Raw genomic sequence first — 18,094 nt, forward strand, 5'->3', positions numbered from 1 at the left:
TCCTTTGTACATCTGGTTTGTTATTTCTTCAAAGAATTCCAACAAATTAGTCAGGCAAGATTTTCCCTTAAGGAAACCATGCAGATTAGGGCCTTTTTATCTTGTTCCTCCAAGTATCCTGAAACCACATTCTTAACAATTAACTCCAACGTCTTCCCAACCACTGAGGTCAGACTAACTGGCTTATAATTTCCTTTCTTCTGCTTCTCTCCCTTCTTGAAGAGTAGAGAGACATTAGCAATTTTCTATTCCTCCGGAACCATGCCAGAATTAATTGATCTTTGAAAGATCATTACTAATGCATCCACAATCTCTTCAGCCACCCTTTCAGAACCATGGGGCATATACCAACTGGTCCAAGTGACTTATCTACCTTCAAGCCTTTCAGTTTCCCAAGAACCTTCTCCGTAGTAATGGCAACTTCACACATTTCTGCCCCTTGACACTCTCGAACTTCCAGATACTGCTAGTGTCTTCCACAGTGATGACTGTTGCAAAATACTTATTCAGTTCATCAGCCATTTCCTTGTCCCCCATTACTACCTCTCCAGTATAATTTTCCAGTGGTCCGATATCTACTCTCACTTCTCTTTTATACTTTATATATCTGAAGAAACTTTTGGTATCTGCTTTTTGGAATCCCCAAGGATGGAGGTCGGGTCAGCAGGTGTTGTGGATGAAGACCAGTGATCCTGCAGTCAAGAGAGCTAGTGATCTCTGATGAGGATTAGATAGGAATTAGTTTGTCTTGCTGTTGCTGTGTCTGTCTTGTTGTATATTACCTGCGTTTTGCTCAGCTGAACAATATGAGTATTCCATGTTGGCACTGGAAACATGGCGACACTTGCAGGCGTCCCCCCAACATTTGAAACTGTTGGTTGTTAATGCTAGCAACACATTTCACTATATGTTTCGGTATACACGAGACTAATAAATCTAATCTAATCTAGGCTTTGGAGTCTAATCTAATTATTTGTACCTTTGCATGACCCGGTCACCTTCAGCAGAGACTTGGAGCTGTTGCCTGGCCGTGCAATGTGGAAGTAATCGACACTCAGAGAACCGGCAGTCTGTGGCCTGAACTTGAAAGGGATCTGGACTCTGCTGCAGGCTAGGACTGTACCCTCCCTAACCTCACACGTGAATTCGGATTGAAATGGAGCCACTTGCTGGAGATGCATGACTCTGAACAACGTGTTTACCTGTCAGGCACAAGACAAGAAATAAAGTAAGATTGGTTTTACATCCAGATTTATTTGGTTTTGAAATCTCAATGCACAGTTAAATCTTGAATCTTGAAATGTGCCAGCAAACATCTGGTGGGCTGAATGGCTCCAACCAGGTTGTGAAAAAATTAACAGGAATAGGCCATGTGACCCACTTAAACTTTCTCCATCATTCCTAAACATCATGGCTGAAGTCATAACATCATGCAGTAAAGAAACAGGCCCTTTGGTCTATCACTTCCATGTTCACCATCACATATTCATCTTTACTAATCTTATTTATCTCCATTACACATTTTTGTTGTAAGTTTCACATTTTTTGACTATTTACTATCCAAAAAAGATATCAAACTTAACCTTGAATGAAATGAATGACTGAACCGAGGCCATACTGGATCTAGAACTAGGGAATGAGCCTGGTCAAGTGACAAATCTCTCAATGGGAGAGCATTTTGGAAATTGTGAACACAACTCCCTGATCTTTAGCAAAACCATGGGCAAGGATAGGAACAAATGAATTGGGTTAGTGTTTAATTGGGAGTGGGCTAATTATGATAGTATTGGCCAGGAATTTGGAAATATAAACTGAAACATATGTTCTCAAGGAAATTCACAGCAGAAAAGTTGTGGTTGTTTAGGGAGTATAGTACTTGCATGGGGGTTCTGGATAAGTTGTCCCACTGAGACAGGGTATGGATGGTAGGGTGAAGGAACCATGATTGACAAGAGAGGTGGAACATTTAGTCAAGAGGAAGAAGGGGGCATACTTGAGGTTTAAGATGCAAAAATCAGATGATGATCTTGAGAGTTATAAGAACACCAGGAAGGAGCTTAGAAAGGACTTAGGAGAACTAGAAGTGGTGGTAGAGGCTGATACAATAGGGTCATTTAAGGTACTCTTACACAGCTACATAGATGTAAGAAAAATGGAGGGTTATAGGTTGTATAGGAGGGAAGTTAGATTCATCTTGGAATATTCAGCACAACATCATGGACTAAAGGGCTGTGCTGTGGTGTGTCCTACATTCTGTGAACATTCACATTGATCAAGCAGAAAAGCAGTGCCGGGTGGGAGATCGGTGGGAAGGGAGTCGAGGAGGGAGCGATCCCTGTGGAAAGCAGAAATTGGGGGGAGGGAAAGATTTGCTTGGTGGTGGGATCCCATCGGAGGTGACAGAAGTTACAGAGAATTATATTCCCTTCCTCCACCATCAACTCTGCTCTCAAACGCATCTCTCCCATTTCATGCACATCTGCTCTCACACCATCCTCCCGCCACCCCACTAGGAATAGGGTTCCTCTTGTCCTCACCTACCACCCCACCAGCCTCCGGGTCCAACATATAATTCTCCGTAACTTCCACCACCTCCAACGGGATCCCACCACCAAGCACATCTTTCCCTCACCCCCTTTCTGCTTTCCGCAGGGATCGCTCCCTACATGACTCCCTTGTCCAATTGTCCCCCCCCCCCCCATCCTTTCCCACCGATCTCCCTCCCGGCATTTATCCTTGTAAGCAGAACAAGTGCTACACCTGCCCTTACGATTCCTCCCTCACCAACATTCAGGGCCCCAGACAGTCCTTCCAGGTGAGGCGACACTTCACCTGTGAGTCCGCTGGTGTGATATACTGTGTCTGGTGCTCCCAGTGCGGCCTTCTATATATTGGTGAGACCCGACGCAGACTGGGAGACCATTTCGCTGAACACCTACACTCGGTCTGCCAGAGAAAGCAGAATCTCCCAGTGGCCACACATTTTAATTCTATATCCCATTCCCATTCTGATATGTCAATCCATGGCCTCCTCTACTGTCAAGATGAAGCCACACTCAGGTTGGAGGAACAACACCTTATATTCCGTCTGGGTAGCCTCCAACCTAATGGCATGAACATTGATTTCTCTAACTTCTGTTAATGCCCCTCCTCCCCTTCTTACCCCACCCCTCATTGATTGATTGATTGATTTATTATTTTTCCCCTTTATTCTCTCTCTGTCCCTCTCACAATCACTCCGTGCCTGTTCTCCATCTTCCTCTGGTGCTCCCCTCCCCACTTCTTTCTCCCTAGGCCTCCTGTCCCATGATCCTCTCTCTTCTCCAGCTCTGTAGCCCTTTTGCCAATCACCTTTCCAGCTCTTAGCTTCATGCCTCCCCCTCCTGTCTTCTCCTATCATTTTGGATCTCGCTCTCCCCCTCCCACTTTCAAATCTCTTACTATCTCTTCTTTCAGTTAGTCCTGACAAAGGGTCTCGGCCCGAAATGTCGACAGTACTTCTTCCTCTAGATGCTGCCTGGCCTGCTGCGTTCCACCAGCAAATTTGTTTTGAATGCTTATTGGTTTTCCTGCTTTTTCCTGGTATATTTGAGATGGAGAGCTCATGGCTGGTTGTAGCAAACACATTGCACTATTTCACCTGGTTCACAAAAATAACTTTAAAGTCCCCATAAGCCAGAGAACAGTACTGGATGCTTAAAGAATTTATTACCTGGAAGACCACCTAACCTATTGTGTTTTTGGCAATTGAAAAAAATGCTCCCCAACCTTTAAAAAAACCTTATCCTGTGGCTATAACATCCAGACTAACTCACCAGAACAGACTCTCACAAGACTAACTCTGCATCCTTGTCCAAATAATCTTTGTGTCAAGTGAAATATATCAGAAACACAAGAGATTCTGCAGATACAGGAAATCTTGAGCAACATGCACAAAGAGCTGGAAGAACTTTCCAGATTATAGAGGGAATGGACAGTCGATGTTTCAGGCTGAGAATCTTCATCAGGATACTTGATGAAGGGCCTCAGCCCAAAGTGTCAACTGTTTATTTCGCTCCGTAGATGCTGCCTGAGCCATTGAGTTCCTCAGCATCTTGTGTGTGTTGCAAATGAAATATACCTTTCCTTAGGCTGCCAGCCCACCAAGTGTGTTCTTATTAATACTCAGCATAATTCCACTAAGTCTTGTTTGCACTCCAACCATAATGGAAGCATAGAACTTAGGCTATGAATGGTGGAGAACGAGGGTGGGTAATGGAGCAGGTGGACCTAAGAATACAAGTGCATAGTTCATTGAAAGTAGCATCCTCGGTAGAAAGGGTGTGAAAAAGCCTTCATCAGGCATTGAATATAGGAATTGGAACATTATGTTGCTGTTGTACAATTTGTTGGTGAAGTCACACTTGTAATTCTGTGTAGAGCTTTTCCTACATCTTCCTGTTGTAGGAAAGATGTGGTTAAACTAAAAAGAGTGTAGAAAAGATTTACAAGGCTGTAGCCAGGACTAGAGGGTCTGCATTATAGGGTGAGGTTGGCCAAGCTAAGTCTTTAATGCTTGGAACATAGGAGAATGAGGGGCGACCTCATAGAAATGTTTAAAATTCTAAGATGGACAGATAAGATGGATGGCATCAGCCTTTTCCCACATGGTAAGGAGTCCAAAATTAAGGTGCGGTGGTTTAGGGTGAGAGAAGAAAGATTTAAAAGGAACCTGGGGGGCAACTTTTTCCACACAGAAGGTGGTGATTACATCTATATGGAATAAGCAACCAGAAGAAGCACTTGAATGGGTTCAAAGGAGAGGCAGAGTTTAAAAGGATATGGGCCAAACACAGGAAGTTGGGATTAACTAGGTGGGCAATATGATCAGAATGTACTAGTTGGGAAAAAGGACCCGTATCATATTATTCGATGACTCTATATTACAATGAAAGCCAGCATTTTATTTGTGTACCTACTTGCATAGTTCACTTCTTTGATTTATATTCGAAGACACCCTAGTCTACTAACCACTGTAATAAGTTTAGCACCATATATAAAAACTGTTTTTGCATTTTCTTTACAAAATAATGTCATATTTTCCCATTTTCACCTTCAGTCTTCTTTGTTTAAATGCATTCAAACTTTCTGGATCTTTTCACAAAATACTGTTCCAACTAGCTTTAGATTTCACCAAATTTACAATTAATAGAATAAGGAGCATTCTATTAACACTGAAGGCTACTTTAGCATAAAACATTCATAGAGTATCATCACATTTTAAAAACAAATTCTGACAAGTGGCTTCACAGAAAGTTGCAATAGTTACAAGACATCACTTGATGGCAGTATTTGATTGTAGAGAGCCCACTGTTCAAGCACCAGTTCCACTGAGCACTTCATAATAATTACCGCTCTAATGGAGTGACTTGAATTGTAAAGGAACTAGATATAATGTAGAGCTGGACCAAAGGAAGAAGAGTGATGTCATAGATAGAACTGATAATCTGCCAATGAGGTTGAAGCAATAAACTGTCTGGTATAGAGGCACCACTGCACAGGATTGAAAAAAGGTGCAGAGGGTTGCAGGCTCAACCATCATGGTCACTAGCCTCCCCAGTAACAAGGACATCTTCAAAAGGTGATGCCTCAAGAAGGTGGCATCCATCATTAAGGGCCCTCACCAGGACATGCCCTCTTCTCATTACTACCAACAGGGAGGAGGTACAGAAGCCTGAAGACCCACACTCAATGTTTTAGCGACAGCTTCTTCCAATCTACCATCAAATTTATGAATGGACAATAAACATCACTTCACTATTTTTGTTCTGTTTTACACTAGTTATTTAATTATCTTCTATAAAAAAATAAATAATATAATAATACTGTGAATTCTAGTTAATTGGGACACATTGGGACCAGTACATTTTGGCCCATTTATGCAACTGTCCCAATTAGCCAAAGTTTCATGGAAATAGTTAAAAAGGTATAAAAAAAAAAGGGAAACTTCCATTTAACTGAATAACAACTAATGGATTTAAATGAAATAGAGAACAAATGAGAACGCCATCAGTACTACTAGTTCCTAATAGTTATCAACGGAGGAATTCATTCAGTGTATACTGCTGCATTTGTTTGATTGACTGCAAATGAACAAAATCAGCATAGATACCTAATGTAGATAATGGACTGACTTCACTGAATGCTATCATTCAAACCTTCATTTTCATTGTAACATTCAAGATAATTGCCGATACTTTCCAATTCTTCATGTTCCCTAACTTGCTGAAATGGTGAAGTAATTTCATTTTCATTCTTGGCTGTTTCTGGCATCTCCAAGCCTGAATGTGTGAAACTGCAGTGAGCAAAACAGTTCTGTATTGTCCTACTGCTTATTTCTCACCAACTTTCAGTAACAAAAGTAACTGTTTTTTGAACACAGGCACACGCAACTGACACTATTTAAAACTGTTTGTTCTAACCATGGTGTACGGTCTAATGGCCATACAAGTGTACGTAACTAACACTAATTAGAAACAGTTCAGCAACTGTCTCCAGCCTCAATTAAGCGGCATGGTGTCCCATAAAATAAGGGGAATCCTGGCTATTTTCTTAATTAGTTGTTGTTCTTTAAAAGTTGGCCTAAATAAGCAACTGCCCCAATCTTCCAATGGCCCAATTAACAAGAATCCACTGTGTGTGTATGTATATAGAAACATAGAAAATCTACAGCACAATACAGGCCCTTTGGCCCAGAATGCTGTGCCGAACATGTACTTACTTTAGAAATCACCTAGGGTTACCCATAGCCCTCTATTTTTTAAGCCCCATGTACCTATCCAGTAGTCTCTTAAAAGACCCTATCGTCTCCGCCTCCACCGCCACCGCCGGTGCCCATTCCACGCACTCACCACTATCTGTGTAAAAAACTTACCCCTGACATCTCCTCTGCACCTGCTTCCAAGCACCTTAAAACTGTGCACCCTCGTGTTAGCCATTTCAGCCCTGGGATATATATGCCAGAAAACAACAAGTATCATGACACATGTAAGTGATAATAAACCTGATTCTGATTCTGACAATCTGTTCAACAGGTCAAGAAGCATTGTTGGGAGAGAGAATTTGTCAATGTTTCAAATGATGTCCTGAGGCAGGGTTTTGACTCAAAACCTCAACAAAACCCTTTTCCCCCACAGATGGTGCTCAACTCAACAAAGTCCTCCAGCAGATTGTTTGCTACTCCAGATTCCAGTCTTTTGTCACTCCAATGAGATGAGATTTGCTGGTAAAAGGCTTCAGGATTGGGATATCACATATTGGAATTGGAAATGGTTTGACATCATCAATCAAGTCTAATTTTTTCACCATTATCTATCCAAACAGGCTTGTGAAGACATTTTTCTTTTTACTAGAATCATAGGCAGACAGAAAATCTCATCCATGCTGACCAATATGCTGTCTAAGGTAGACCCATTTGACCCATACTGTATCTCTCCAAACCAAGTGTTCCCAACCTTTCTTAAGCCATGGGCCAATACCATTAATCAAGGGGTCCATGCACCCAAGTTAGGAACTGCTCTAAACCTTTCCTATCAAAATACCTGTCCAAATATCTTTTAAAAGTTGTAAATATATCTGCTTCAATCATTTCCTCCGGCAGCTCATACTATATCACCACCCCTGTATGAAAATATTGCCCCTCAGATTCCTATTACATTGCTTCCCTCTTTTTCTCCCTTGTAATGAGAGCTTTGACATGCATTTCTGTTTCAATTTTAACATTTCAAGAAGACTTAATTGGTCATAAAGCACTTTAGAATGTATCAAGTTCATGAGGTGCTCCATAAATGGATTAAGACTCTTTTATCTATGCTTATGGCTTGGATGTCATAGTTTTTTTTATCTTTAATTCGGCTCAGGGAGAGGCCTTATTCTCATCTTATGAGAAAAAATGGATATTTTTAGTTAAAGAAAAAAATTCAGTCGAGTCACCTTTCAGTGTCTTAAGTGCAAAAATATTTACACCATAACAATAAAAACTGAATTAGTTCATGCTTTGTATTAAATATTTCTTCAAAAAATTGATTTTCTTTTCACATGATTGTGAACAATTATTTCACCCAGGTCTGCCCATTCTATCATTCTGTGAGACTTGTTGAATTGTCTCAATGTGAGCATTTTAAGCTACACACAGAAATTTTAAAGCAAATTATTAAAATCAGATGCAGGAATCTGGAGTAAAAAAAAACTGCTGGAAGAACTCAGCAGATCAGCCAGCATCAATGGAGGGAACTGGAATTCGAGGCTTCAGGTCGACACCCTTCAATTATTCCTGCGGAGTGCCATGGGCTATTTTAATATAAGTTCGTAAATTGGTAAGTTGTTTATTATTGTCACATGTACTGTGAGGTACAGTGAAAAGCCATCCATACAGATCAATTTATTACAACAGGGCATTGAGGTGGTACAAGGGAAAACAATAACAGAATAAATGTTACAGTGCAGATAGACAATAAGGTGCAAGGTAATAATGAGATAGATCATGAGGTCAAGAGTCCATTTATTATACTAGAGAAACATTTAATAGTCGTATAACAGTGGGATAGAAGCTGTTTTTGAGCTTAGTGGTATGAGCTTTCAGTATTTTGTACCTTCTGCCCGATGGGAAGGGGGAGAGACCATAAGACCTTAAGACATAGGAGCAGAATTAGGCCATTTGGTTCATCTAATCTGCTCTGCCATTCCATCATGTTTGATTTATTATACCTCTCAAACTCATTCTCCTGCCTTCTACCTTTAATGCCCTGACTGATCAAGAACCTATCAACTTCCGCTTAATATACACAATGATCATCAGTGGCAATGAGTTCCATGGATTCACTACCCTCTGGCTAAATAAATTCCTTCTCATCCCAGTTTTAAAGGGGTGTCCTCTATTCTGAGGCTGTGCCCTCTAGTCCTAGACTCCCCCTCTATAGGAAATACCCTCTCCTCAATCTGGGCCTCTCAATATACAATAGGTTTCAAGTTCAAGTTCAAGCTCAAGCTTTTTTGTCATCTGACTGTACATATATACAACCAAATAATAAAACATTCCTACGGACTATCCATGCACTATATATCACACAGCACATAAACCAAAAATTATACCATAAATATGTTAATAAAATATAATTCAAAATGCATGTAGTAAAGCGCAGCACAGGTAAACAGTAAACAGCTTGCTGTCCCAGTGACAAAACCTCAGTAGTGGCAGGGTACTCATTAGTCTCACAATCCAAGGGAAGAAATGGTTATCCAGTCTGGCAGTCCTAGTCCTGATGCTACTGCACCTCCTTCCTGACAGTAGTGGGTTAAAGAGATTATGGAAAAGGTTGTAAGGGTCCTCAACAATGCTTTGGACCCTTCATCTGCAATGCTCCTGATAAATGTGACAAAAAAGGGGGGGGGGGGGAGACGCTGTGTAGGGACTTGCATTCCAAGGCCTTGCAGCTTCCATACCACAGAATGTTGCAGCCAAACAGGACGCTCTTGATGGTGCTCCTGTAGAAAGTTGTTAGACTGGAGGAGGGGAGATTTGCACAGTTCAATCTCCTCAGAAAGTGTTGATGCTGCTGTGCCTTCTTGACTAATGAGGAGGTGTTGTGTGTTCAGATTAGAACTTCCATTATATACACACCAAGGAACTTCATGCTCTTCACACTCTCCATGACAAAGCCATTGTTGTGCAATGAAGAGTGGTTGACCTGTGCCTTCCTGAAGTCCACAGTCATCTCTTTTGTCCACATTGAAAATCAGTTTGTTGTTCTTGCAGCACTTGACAATCCTCTCTACCTCTTTTCTGCATGCTTGTTGCTGATTGTATCCCCATTGTTGCTGATGAGGCCAACCACTGTAGTATCATCAGCGAACTTGATGTGGCTTCAGCTGAATTTGGCAGTGCATTCTTGAGTCAGCAGCATGAACAGCAGCGGACTAGCACACAACTCTGGGGAGCAATAGTGCTCAGCATGATGGAGATTGAAATGTTGCTGCCAATTTGGACTGACTGGGGTCTTTCCATCTAGAAGTCCAATATCCAGTTACAGAGGGGTATCGAGTCCCAACAAAGACAGTTTACCCACCAGTCTCTGAGGGACGATCATGTTAAACACTGAGCTGAAGTCAATGAACAACAACCTGGTGTATGAGACATCATTTTCTAGGTGGGATCAGATACAGTAGAGGGCCAAGGCTTTGGTATCATCAGTGGACCACTTTGAGCAGTAGGCAAACTGGAAAGGGTCCAATGTAGCTAGAAGGTGCAATCCAATACCAGCCACTCAAAGCACTTCATGATTATTGAAATCAGTGCCACTGGGTGGCAATCATTTAGGCCATTAGCCCTTGGTTTTCTTGGACACTGGAATGATGCCTTAAAGCCTGCAGGGACAGTCCAGTCTTAAAAGATGTCCATTAAGGTCTCTGTGGAAATGAATCAATGAGATCCCCCTTCATTCTTCTAAACTCCAGTGATACAGGCCCAGAACCATCAAATGCTCCTCATACGTTTTCATTTTTGGGATCATTTTCATGAACTTCCTCTGGACCCTCTCCAATGCTAGCACGTCTTAGATAAGGGGAACAAAACTGCTCACAATTCTCCAAGTAAGGTCTGATCAATGCCTTCTAAATCCTCAGCATTAAATCCTTGCTTTTAATTCTAGTCTTCTCAAAATGAATGCTAACATTGCATTTGTCTTCTTTACCACCAACTCAACCTGCAAGATAACCTTCAGGGAATCCTGCACAAGAATTTTCCAAGTCCCTTTGCACCCCTGATTTTTGAATTTTCTCCCCGTTTAGAAAATAGTCTCTGTTTTTATTCCTTCTACCAAAGTGCATGACCATATACTTCCCTACACTATATTCTATATGTCATTTGTCTTTCTAAGTTCTGCAGCAGACTACCTGCCTCTCCACCTACCTTCATATCATCTGCAAACTTTGCCACAAAGTCACCAATTCCATCATTGATATATAATGTGAAAAGAAGCGGTCTCAATTCTGACCCCTGAGAAACATCACAAGTCATCGGCAGCCAATCAGAATATGCCCCCTTTATTTCCAATCTTTGCCTCCTCCCAGTCAGCCAGTCTTCTATCCATTCTGGATTCTTCCCTGTAATACCACAGGCTCTTATCTTGTTAAGTATCCTCATGTACGGCACCCAGTTAAATGCCTTCTGAAAATCCAAGTAAACAATATCCACTGACTTTCCTGTGTCTATCCTGCCTGTTATTTCCTCAAAGGATTCCAATAGATTTGTCACGCAATATTTCCCCTTAAGGAAACCATGCTGACTTTGGTCTATATTATCACCTGCATCCAAGTATCCTTAAACCTCATCCTTAATAATGGACTCCAACAACTTCCCAACCACTGAAGAGGAAAGAACGTGGACAGTGTGTGGAGCTTTGATTATGTTGGCAGCTCTACTGAGGAACCAAGAATAAGAGGAGAGGCGGCTGATTTCTGTGACATCCTGAGCTGTGTCCACAATCCTCTGCAGTTTTTCACACCAGATGCTGGAAGAACTCAGCATTTTGTATGTGTTGCTCAAGAATTCCAGCATCTGCAGAATCTCTCATTTTTCTGGACTTTCTTAAGATCATGAACAGAGCAGTTGTCATACCAAGCAGTGTGATGCATCTGAATAGGATGCTTTCCATAGTGCGTCATGAAAATCGGTAAGGGTCAAAGTGGATGTTCCAAGTTCCGACTTGTCTGCTGCTGAAAATGAACACGTTACAACTGTAGCAGTGAAAGGTGCTCATGGGTATATTTAAAGCAGAAGTTGATAGGTTCTTGATTAGTCAGGGTGTCAAAGGTTATGAGGATAGGCAGGAGAATGGAGTTGAGCCATGCACCTTGTTGATGATAAGCACATTGTATATATGGCTTCTCCAGTTTCTGAACTATAGTAACCCAGAGCAAAAATCAGTAATTTAATCTTCTTATGGAAAAATTATGAGGAAGAATGATCGCACTGAAACATATTAAAATATCTAGATAGAGTGAACATGGAGAGGATATTTCCTATCGCATGGGAGTCTAGGACCAGAGGCACAGGCTCAGAATAGAAGAACTTCTTTTTAGAACAGAAATGAGGAGGAATTTCTTTAGCCAGAGGATTGTGGATCTATGGAACTCATTGCCACAGACAGCTGTAGAGGCCAAGTCACTTGGTATATTTAAAGCAGGGGTTGAGAGGTTCTTAATTAGTAAGGCGTCAAAGAATACGTGCAGAAGGAAAGAGAATGGGGTTGAGAGGGATAATAAATCAGCCATGATCAAATGATGGAGCATACTCAGTATCATAGAGTCATATAACACTAAAACACACTAACAGGCCTTTCAGCCCATCTAGTTTGCAACAAACCAGTAAACTGCTTAGTCCCATCAACTTGCACCCAAACCATAGCCCTCCATATGGCTCTCATCCATTTACTAATCTAAATTTTGCTTAAATGTTGAAATCAATCCCACCTTCCCCACTTGAGCTGGCAGCTCATTGCATACTCTCACCTCCCTCTGAGTGAAGAAGTTCCCTCTCATGTTTCCTTTCAACATTTCATTTTTCACCCTTAACCCATGACCTCTAGTCTCACCCAACCTCAGTGGGAAAAGTCTGCTTGTATTTACCCTATCTACAAACCTCATAATGTTGTATACCTCTACCAAATCTCCCCTCAATCTTCTACATTCTAGGAAATAAAATCCTAACCTATTCAACCTTTCTGACAACTTGTGTTCTCAAGTCTCAGAAACATTGTAAATTTTCCCTGCACTCTTTCAATATTATTTACATGTTTACTGTAAGTAGGTAAATAAAAGTGGACACAAAGGTCCAAATTAAGCCTCACCTACCTCTTAAACAATTTCCACATAACATCCCAACTCAATACATTGATTTATGCAGGCCTGTGTGTCAAAAACGTTCTTTATAACCCTATCTACCTATGACACCACTTTCAAAGAATTATGGACCTGTATTCCCAGATTCTTCTGTTCTACTGCACTTCTCAGTACTCTATCATTTACTGTGTAAGACCTACCCTGGTTGGTGCTCCGAAAATGCAACACCTCACACTTGACTGCATTATATTCCATCTGCAATTTTTCTAGCTGGCCCAGGTACTGCTGCAAGTTTTGATAATCTTCCTTGCTGTCCACTACAACCCCAATCTTGGTGTCATCCACAAATTTGCTGATCCAATTTACCACATCATCCAGATCATTGATCCAATCCAATTTACTAAATCATCTTCAATGCCAAGTGATTTAACAGGCTTAACCAGCCTTTCATGCAGTACTTTGTCAAAGGCCTTGTGAAAGTCCATGCAGACAACATCCACTGCCTTGCCTTTAACAACTTTCCAATAACTTCTGCAGAAAGCTCTAAGACTGGTTAGACACAACTTACCATGCACAAAGCCATGTTGTCTATCCCTAATCAGTTCCTGTCTATCCAAAAACGTTTATATCCATTCCTTTAAAATACCTTCCAAAAGTTTCCCACTGCTGATATGAGGCACTCTGGCTTATAATTTCCTGACTTATTTTTAGAGCCTTCCTTAAACAACAGAACAACATTAGCTATACCTCAATCCTTTGGTACCTCATTCATGGTTAAGGAATACCTCTGCTAGGGCCCCTGTAATTTCAGCACTAAGCTCCCACAAGGTCCAAGGGAAAACATTGTCAGGCCCTAGGGACTTATCCATTCTAATATGTCTCAAGACAGCAACCACCTCCTTCTCCATAACCTGTATAGGGTCCATGACCTCAAATCTGCATTGACTCACATCTACAGACTCTGTGTCCATCTTCTGAGTAAATATAGATGCAGAAAATCCATAAGTTCTCCCCCTTCTCTTTCAGCTCCACACAAAGATGACCACTCTGATCGTCCAGGGAACCAAGGTTGTCCCTTGCTATGCTTTCACTCTTAATATATCTGTAGAAGCCCTTAGGATTCTCCTTTACCTTGTCTGCTACAGCAAGCTCATGTCCTCTTTTAGCCCTCCTGATTTCCTTCTTAAGTGTTCTCTTGCATTTATCATACTCAAGTACCTCATTTGTTTCTGCCTGCCTATACCTGCTCTACACCTCCCTTTTTTTCTAAACCAGGAGCTCAATCTCCCTCAAAAACCAAGGTTCCGTAAGCCTGTTATCCTTGTCTTTTATTCCTTCAGTAACATACAAACTCTGTTCTCTCATAATTTTACTTTTGAAGGCCTCCCACTTACCAAGAACGGCCTTGCCAGTAAACAACCTATCCCAAACCAGATCTTTTCTGATACCATCAAAACTGGCCTTTCTTCAATTTAGAATCTCAACCAGAGGACCAGGCCTATCTTTTACCATAATTACCTTGTAATGAGCGGTATTATGATCACTAGATACAAAGTGTTGCCCTACACACACATGTCACGTGCCTTGGCTCATTCTCAAACAGGAAATCTAGTATCGTACTCTCCCTAATTGGGACTTCTGCATACTAATTAAGGAAACATTCCTGAACACATTTGATAAACTCTTTCTCATCCAGCCTTTTTACAATATGGGAGTCCCAGACAATAGTTGGACAGTTAAAATCACCTAGCATCACAATATGTGGACAGTTAAAATCACCTACTATCACAACCTTATGTTTCTTGCAGCAGTCTGTGATCTCTCTACAAATTTGCTTCTCTAAATCCTAAGGACTGTTGGGTAATCTATAATATAACCCCATTAATGTGATTATGCCTTTCTTACTCCTCAGCCTCACAAGACAAGTTCTCCAGTCTGTCCTGACTAAGCACTCCCATGATATTTTTCCTGACTAGTAATGCCACCCCTTCCTCCTTAATCCATCCCGCTCAATCATGTCTAAAACAACAGAACCCTGGAGCATTGAACTTGCAACCGAGCTCACTAATGGCTACAATGTCATAATTTGAGTGCTAATCCATACCCTAAGCTCATCCGCCTTTCCTACAATACTCTTTGTATTGAAATATCGAGAGCTCAGAACATTAGTCCCACCATGCTTGACCTTTTGATTGCTGGCTTTGTGTGGAAGCTTAACAACATCTTTTTCCACAACCACTCCACTATCTGTTCTAGCACTCAGGTTCATAGCTCTAGTTTAACCTCAGTGGAAGGAATGACTTAATTCTACTCCTATGTCTTATAATCTAAAACCTTGACTCTTTACTAACTATGAATCCTCACATCGGCATTTGGAAACACTTACTATTGAGTAGTTGTGAATCTCCACGTACTTCTCTACTGTGCTGCCAACAGCAACGTGTCCAAAATGTAGAATGCTGTGCATGTCATCCTGACCAGACACCTGGCTCACTTCACCTGGCACACTTATCAGCAGGTGTGGAAACTTGGCTGTGGAATAGAAGAATGTGATTAGAACAAATTCAGTGACTAACACCTCTGTCTGGCTCATTACTCAAGGTGACATAGTGGTGGTAATGATGTGCCACATGTCAGATTGCGATGCTTTAACTTATGGTCTTCCAAAAATGCATTAGCTTTAATAGATAATTACCTTAGGAAAGGAAAGTAGACCATGGAAGAAAGAGAAAAAGGAAGGACACCAGAGGGAGGAGGTGAGCAGATGAGGAGAAGGGAGAGGATAATCAGAATGTCAAATGGAAAAGGAGAGAAGGAGAGAGAGGGCAGAAATTACCAGAAGTTGGAAAAATCAATGTTCATGATATCAGTTTGGAGGCTAGTCAAGCAGAATATGTGGTGTTCCAATTCCCACCATTGAATGTAAGGCATTTATACATTCTCCCTGGTTTCCTCCAGGTGCTCTGGTTTCCTCCCAAATTCTAAAGATGTATGGTTAGGGTTAGTAAGTTGTGGGTAAGCTATGTTGGCGCCAGAAACACGGCGTCAACTGCAGATTGCCCAGCACAATCCTCACTGAACTGATCTGATGTAAACATCATCCTTTTTCTTATTGTTATATAATTAACCCAAATTAAATGTAGGTATCAGCACTGGGTAAAGATCTTCCTTCAAAAGCAAGTCTAGAACTAAGTGCTCAGATAGTGCTTCTAATCCCAAGATGACTGATGAGGCCATAATGGGAAATAAAACTCTTGTAAGAGCAAGGATTCAATGCTGAGGGTTTATAAGACATTGGTCAGACCGCATTTGGATCATTGTGAGCAGTTTTGAGCTCCTTATCGAAGAAAAAATGTGCTGGCATTGGAGAGGGCCCAGAGGAGGTTCATGAGAATGATTCTGGGAATGAAAGGGCTAATGTATGTGGAGAGCTTGATGGCTCTGGCTCTGTTGTCACCAGTAGCAGAATGAGGGGCGGAGGGTGCAATCTCATTGAAAACTATCGAATATTGGAAGGCCTAGATAGAGTGGATGTGGAGAGGATATTTCCTTGAGTGGGGAGTCTAAGACCAGACAGCACAGCCTCAGAATAGAGGGACATCCATTTAGAACAGAGGTGAAGAGGAATTTCTTTAGCCAGAGCGTGGTGAATCTGTGGAACTGATTGCCATGGCTGGATGAGGAAGCCAAGTCATTGAGTACATTTAAAGCAGAGGTTGATAGGTTTTTGATTAGTAAGGGCATCAAAGGTTACAGGGAGAAGGCAAGATAATGGGTATGAGAGGGATAAACAATCAGCCATGATGGAATACCAGAACAGACATGATAAGCCGAAAGGCCTAATTCTGCTCCTATGTCTTATGGTCTTATAGCCTTTTCCAAATAGTTGACTTAGGATAGGCGGGGGGAAGACGCCAGAATAAAAAGGTGGGGGAGTGGAAGGAGGCTTGCTGGAAGGTGATGGGTGAAGCCAGTTGGGTGGGAAAAGTAAAGGGCCTGAAACGTCGACTGTTTGTTCATCTACACAGATGCTGCCTGACCTGCTGAGTTCCTCCAGCAATTTATGTATGTTGCTTTGGACCACCATATCTGTGTTAGTGGCGTCATCACTCATGGTAACATTGTGATGGTAAGGATGTGCTAATATCAAAACCCACATCACCTCTCAAGGAGGGCATAAAAAATCTTAATGCATCGCTTTACAATGAACAGTGATCAGGTTTCGATTCCCACCATTGAATGTAAGGCATCTATACATTCTCCCTGGTTTCCTCCCAAATTCTAAAGATGTATGGTTAGGGTTAGTAAGTTGTGGGTAAGCTATGTTGGCGCCAGAAACACGGCGGCAACTGCGGATTGCCCAGCACAATCCTCACTGAACTGATCTGATGTAAAATGGCACATTTGACTATGTTTCAATGTACATGTGGTAAATAAAGATAATTTTAACCTTAATCTTTAAAAACTAACATCAGACAATAATTTAAGGTTTCAAAGGTGAGTTGGATACATCTGAAAAAGCCCATATTTGCTTCTCCATAAATAATGGTGGGAAGGCATCCTCGTTTGGGAAGTGCCATATAAATACAAGACATTACTGCTTTTGTTATTGGATTACTTAAGAGATGGAATTAGTGCTTACCTATACCTTGCAGCTTCATATACTTCTCATGGTCATTTTCACCAAACTTGCAAGTGGCAATTAAGTCAAACACTTTGGGGGTCTGGGGCTCAAACACGATCTTGATCTTGCAGTCACCAAATGGTGTCAAGACACCACTATTCGGGATTAAAATGAATGGACTCTGTACTTCAAATTGAAACGGAGTCAGGAGCTTACTGCGAAGGTAACAATGTGGGTAGAAATGTCAACCTTTATCATGGTGAAATATCCTAAGGCATTTACAAGAACCAAGGAGCATTAGGAACAGAAAAGGCCAAATGTCCCACAAACCAGAGAATAGGCAGATTCTGGAATCCAAGCAACACACACACAATGCTGGAGGAACTTAGCAGGCCAGGCAGCATCTATGGAAAAAAAGTATAGTCTATGTTTCCTCCAGCTTTTTCTGTGTGTTGCTTGGATGTCCCACAAGCCTGCTCTGCTATTTAATGAGATCATGACCAAACTGACTTTGGTCTCAAATCTACTTTCCCCATAGACTTAGTTCATTTACTTTAGCCTTGAACATACTTTCAGTGGCCACTTTATTAAGTA

The 18,094-nt window shown here is 41.4% G+C and overlaps 1 protein-coding gene across 1 annotated transcript in view; it reads right to left on the reverse strand.

The window, feature by feature from the left end:
* The window catches only part of cfap65 (cilia and flagella associated protein 65), a 204,576-nt gene that overhangs the window by 153,513 nt on the left and 32,969 nt on the right, over nt 1-18,094 (reverse strand). The window contains exons 5-7 of the mRNA XM_073046190.1: nt 17,519-17,715; nt 15,263-15,408; nt 980-1,202 (exon numbers count right to left, since the gene is read on the reverse strand). Coding sequence (XP_072902291.1) covers nt 980-1,202; nt 15,263-15,408; nt 17,519-17,715 — 566 coding nt within the window. The remainder of the gene's footprint in view (nt 1-979; nt 1,203-15,262; nt 15,409-17,518; nt 17,716-18,094) is intronic.

This window comes from Hemitrygon akajei, chromosome 5 (assembly GCF_048418815.1).
Source record: "Hemitrygon akajei chromosome 5, sHemAka1.3, whole genome shotgun sequence".
Classification (NCBI taxonomy): domain Eukaryota; kingdom Metazoa; phylum Chordata; class Chondrichthyes; order Myliobatiformes; family Dasyatidae; genus Hemitrygon; species Hemitrygon akajei.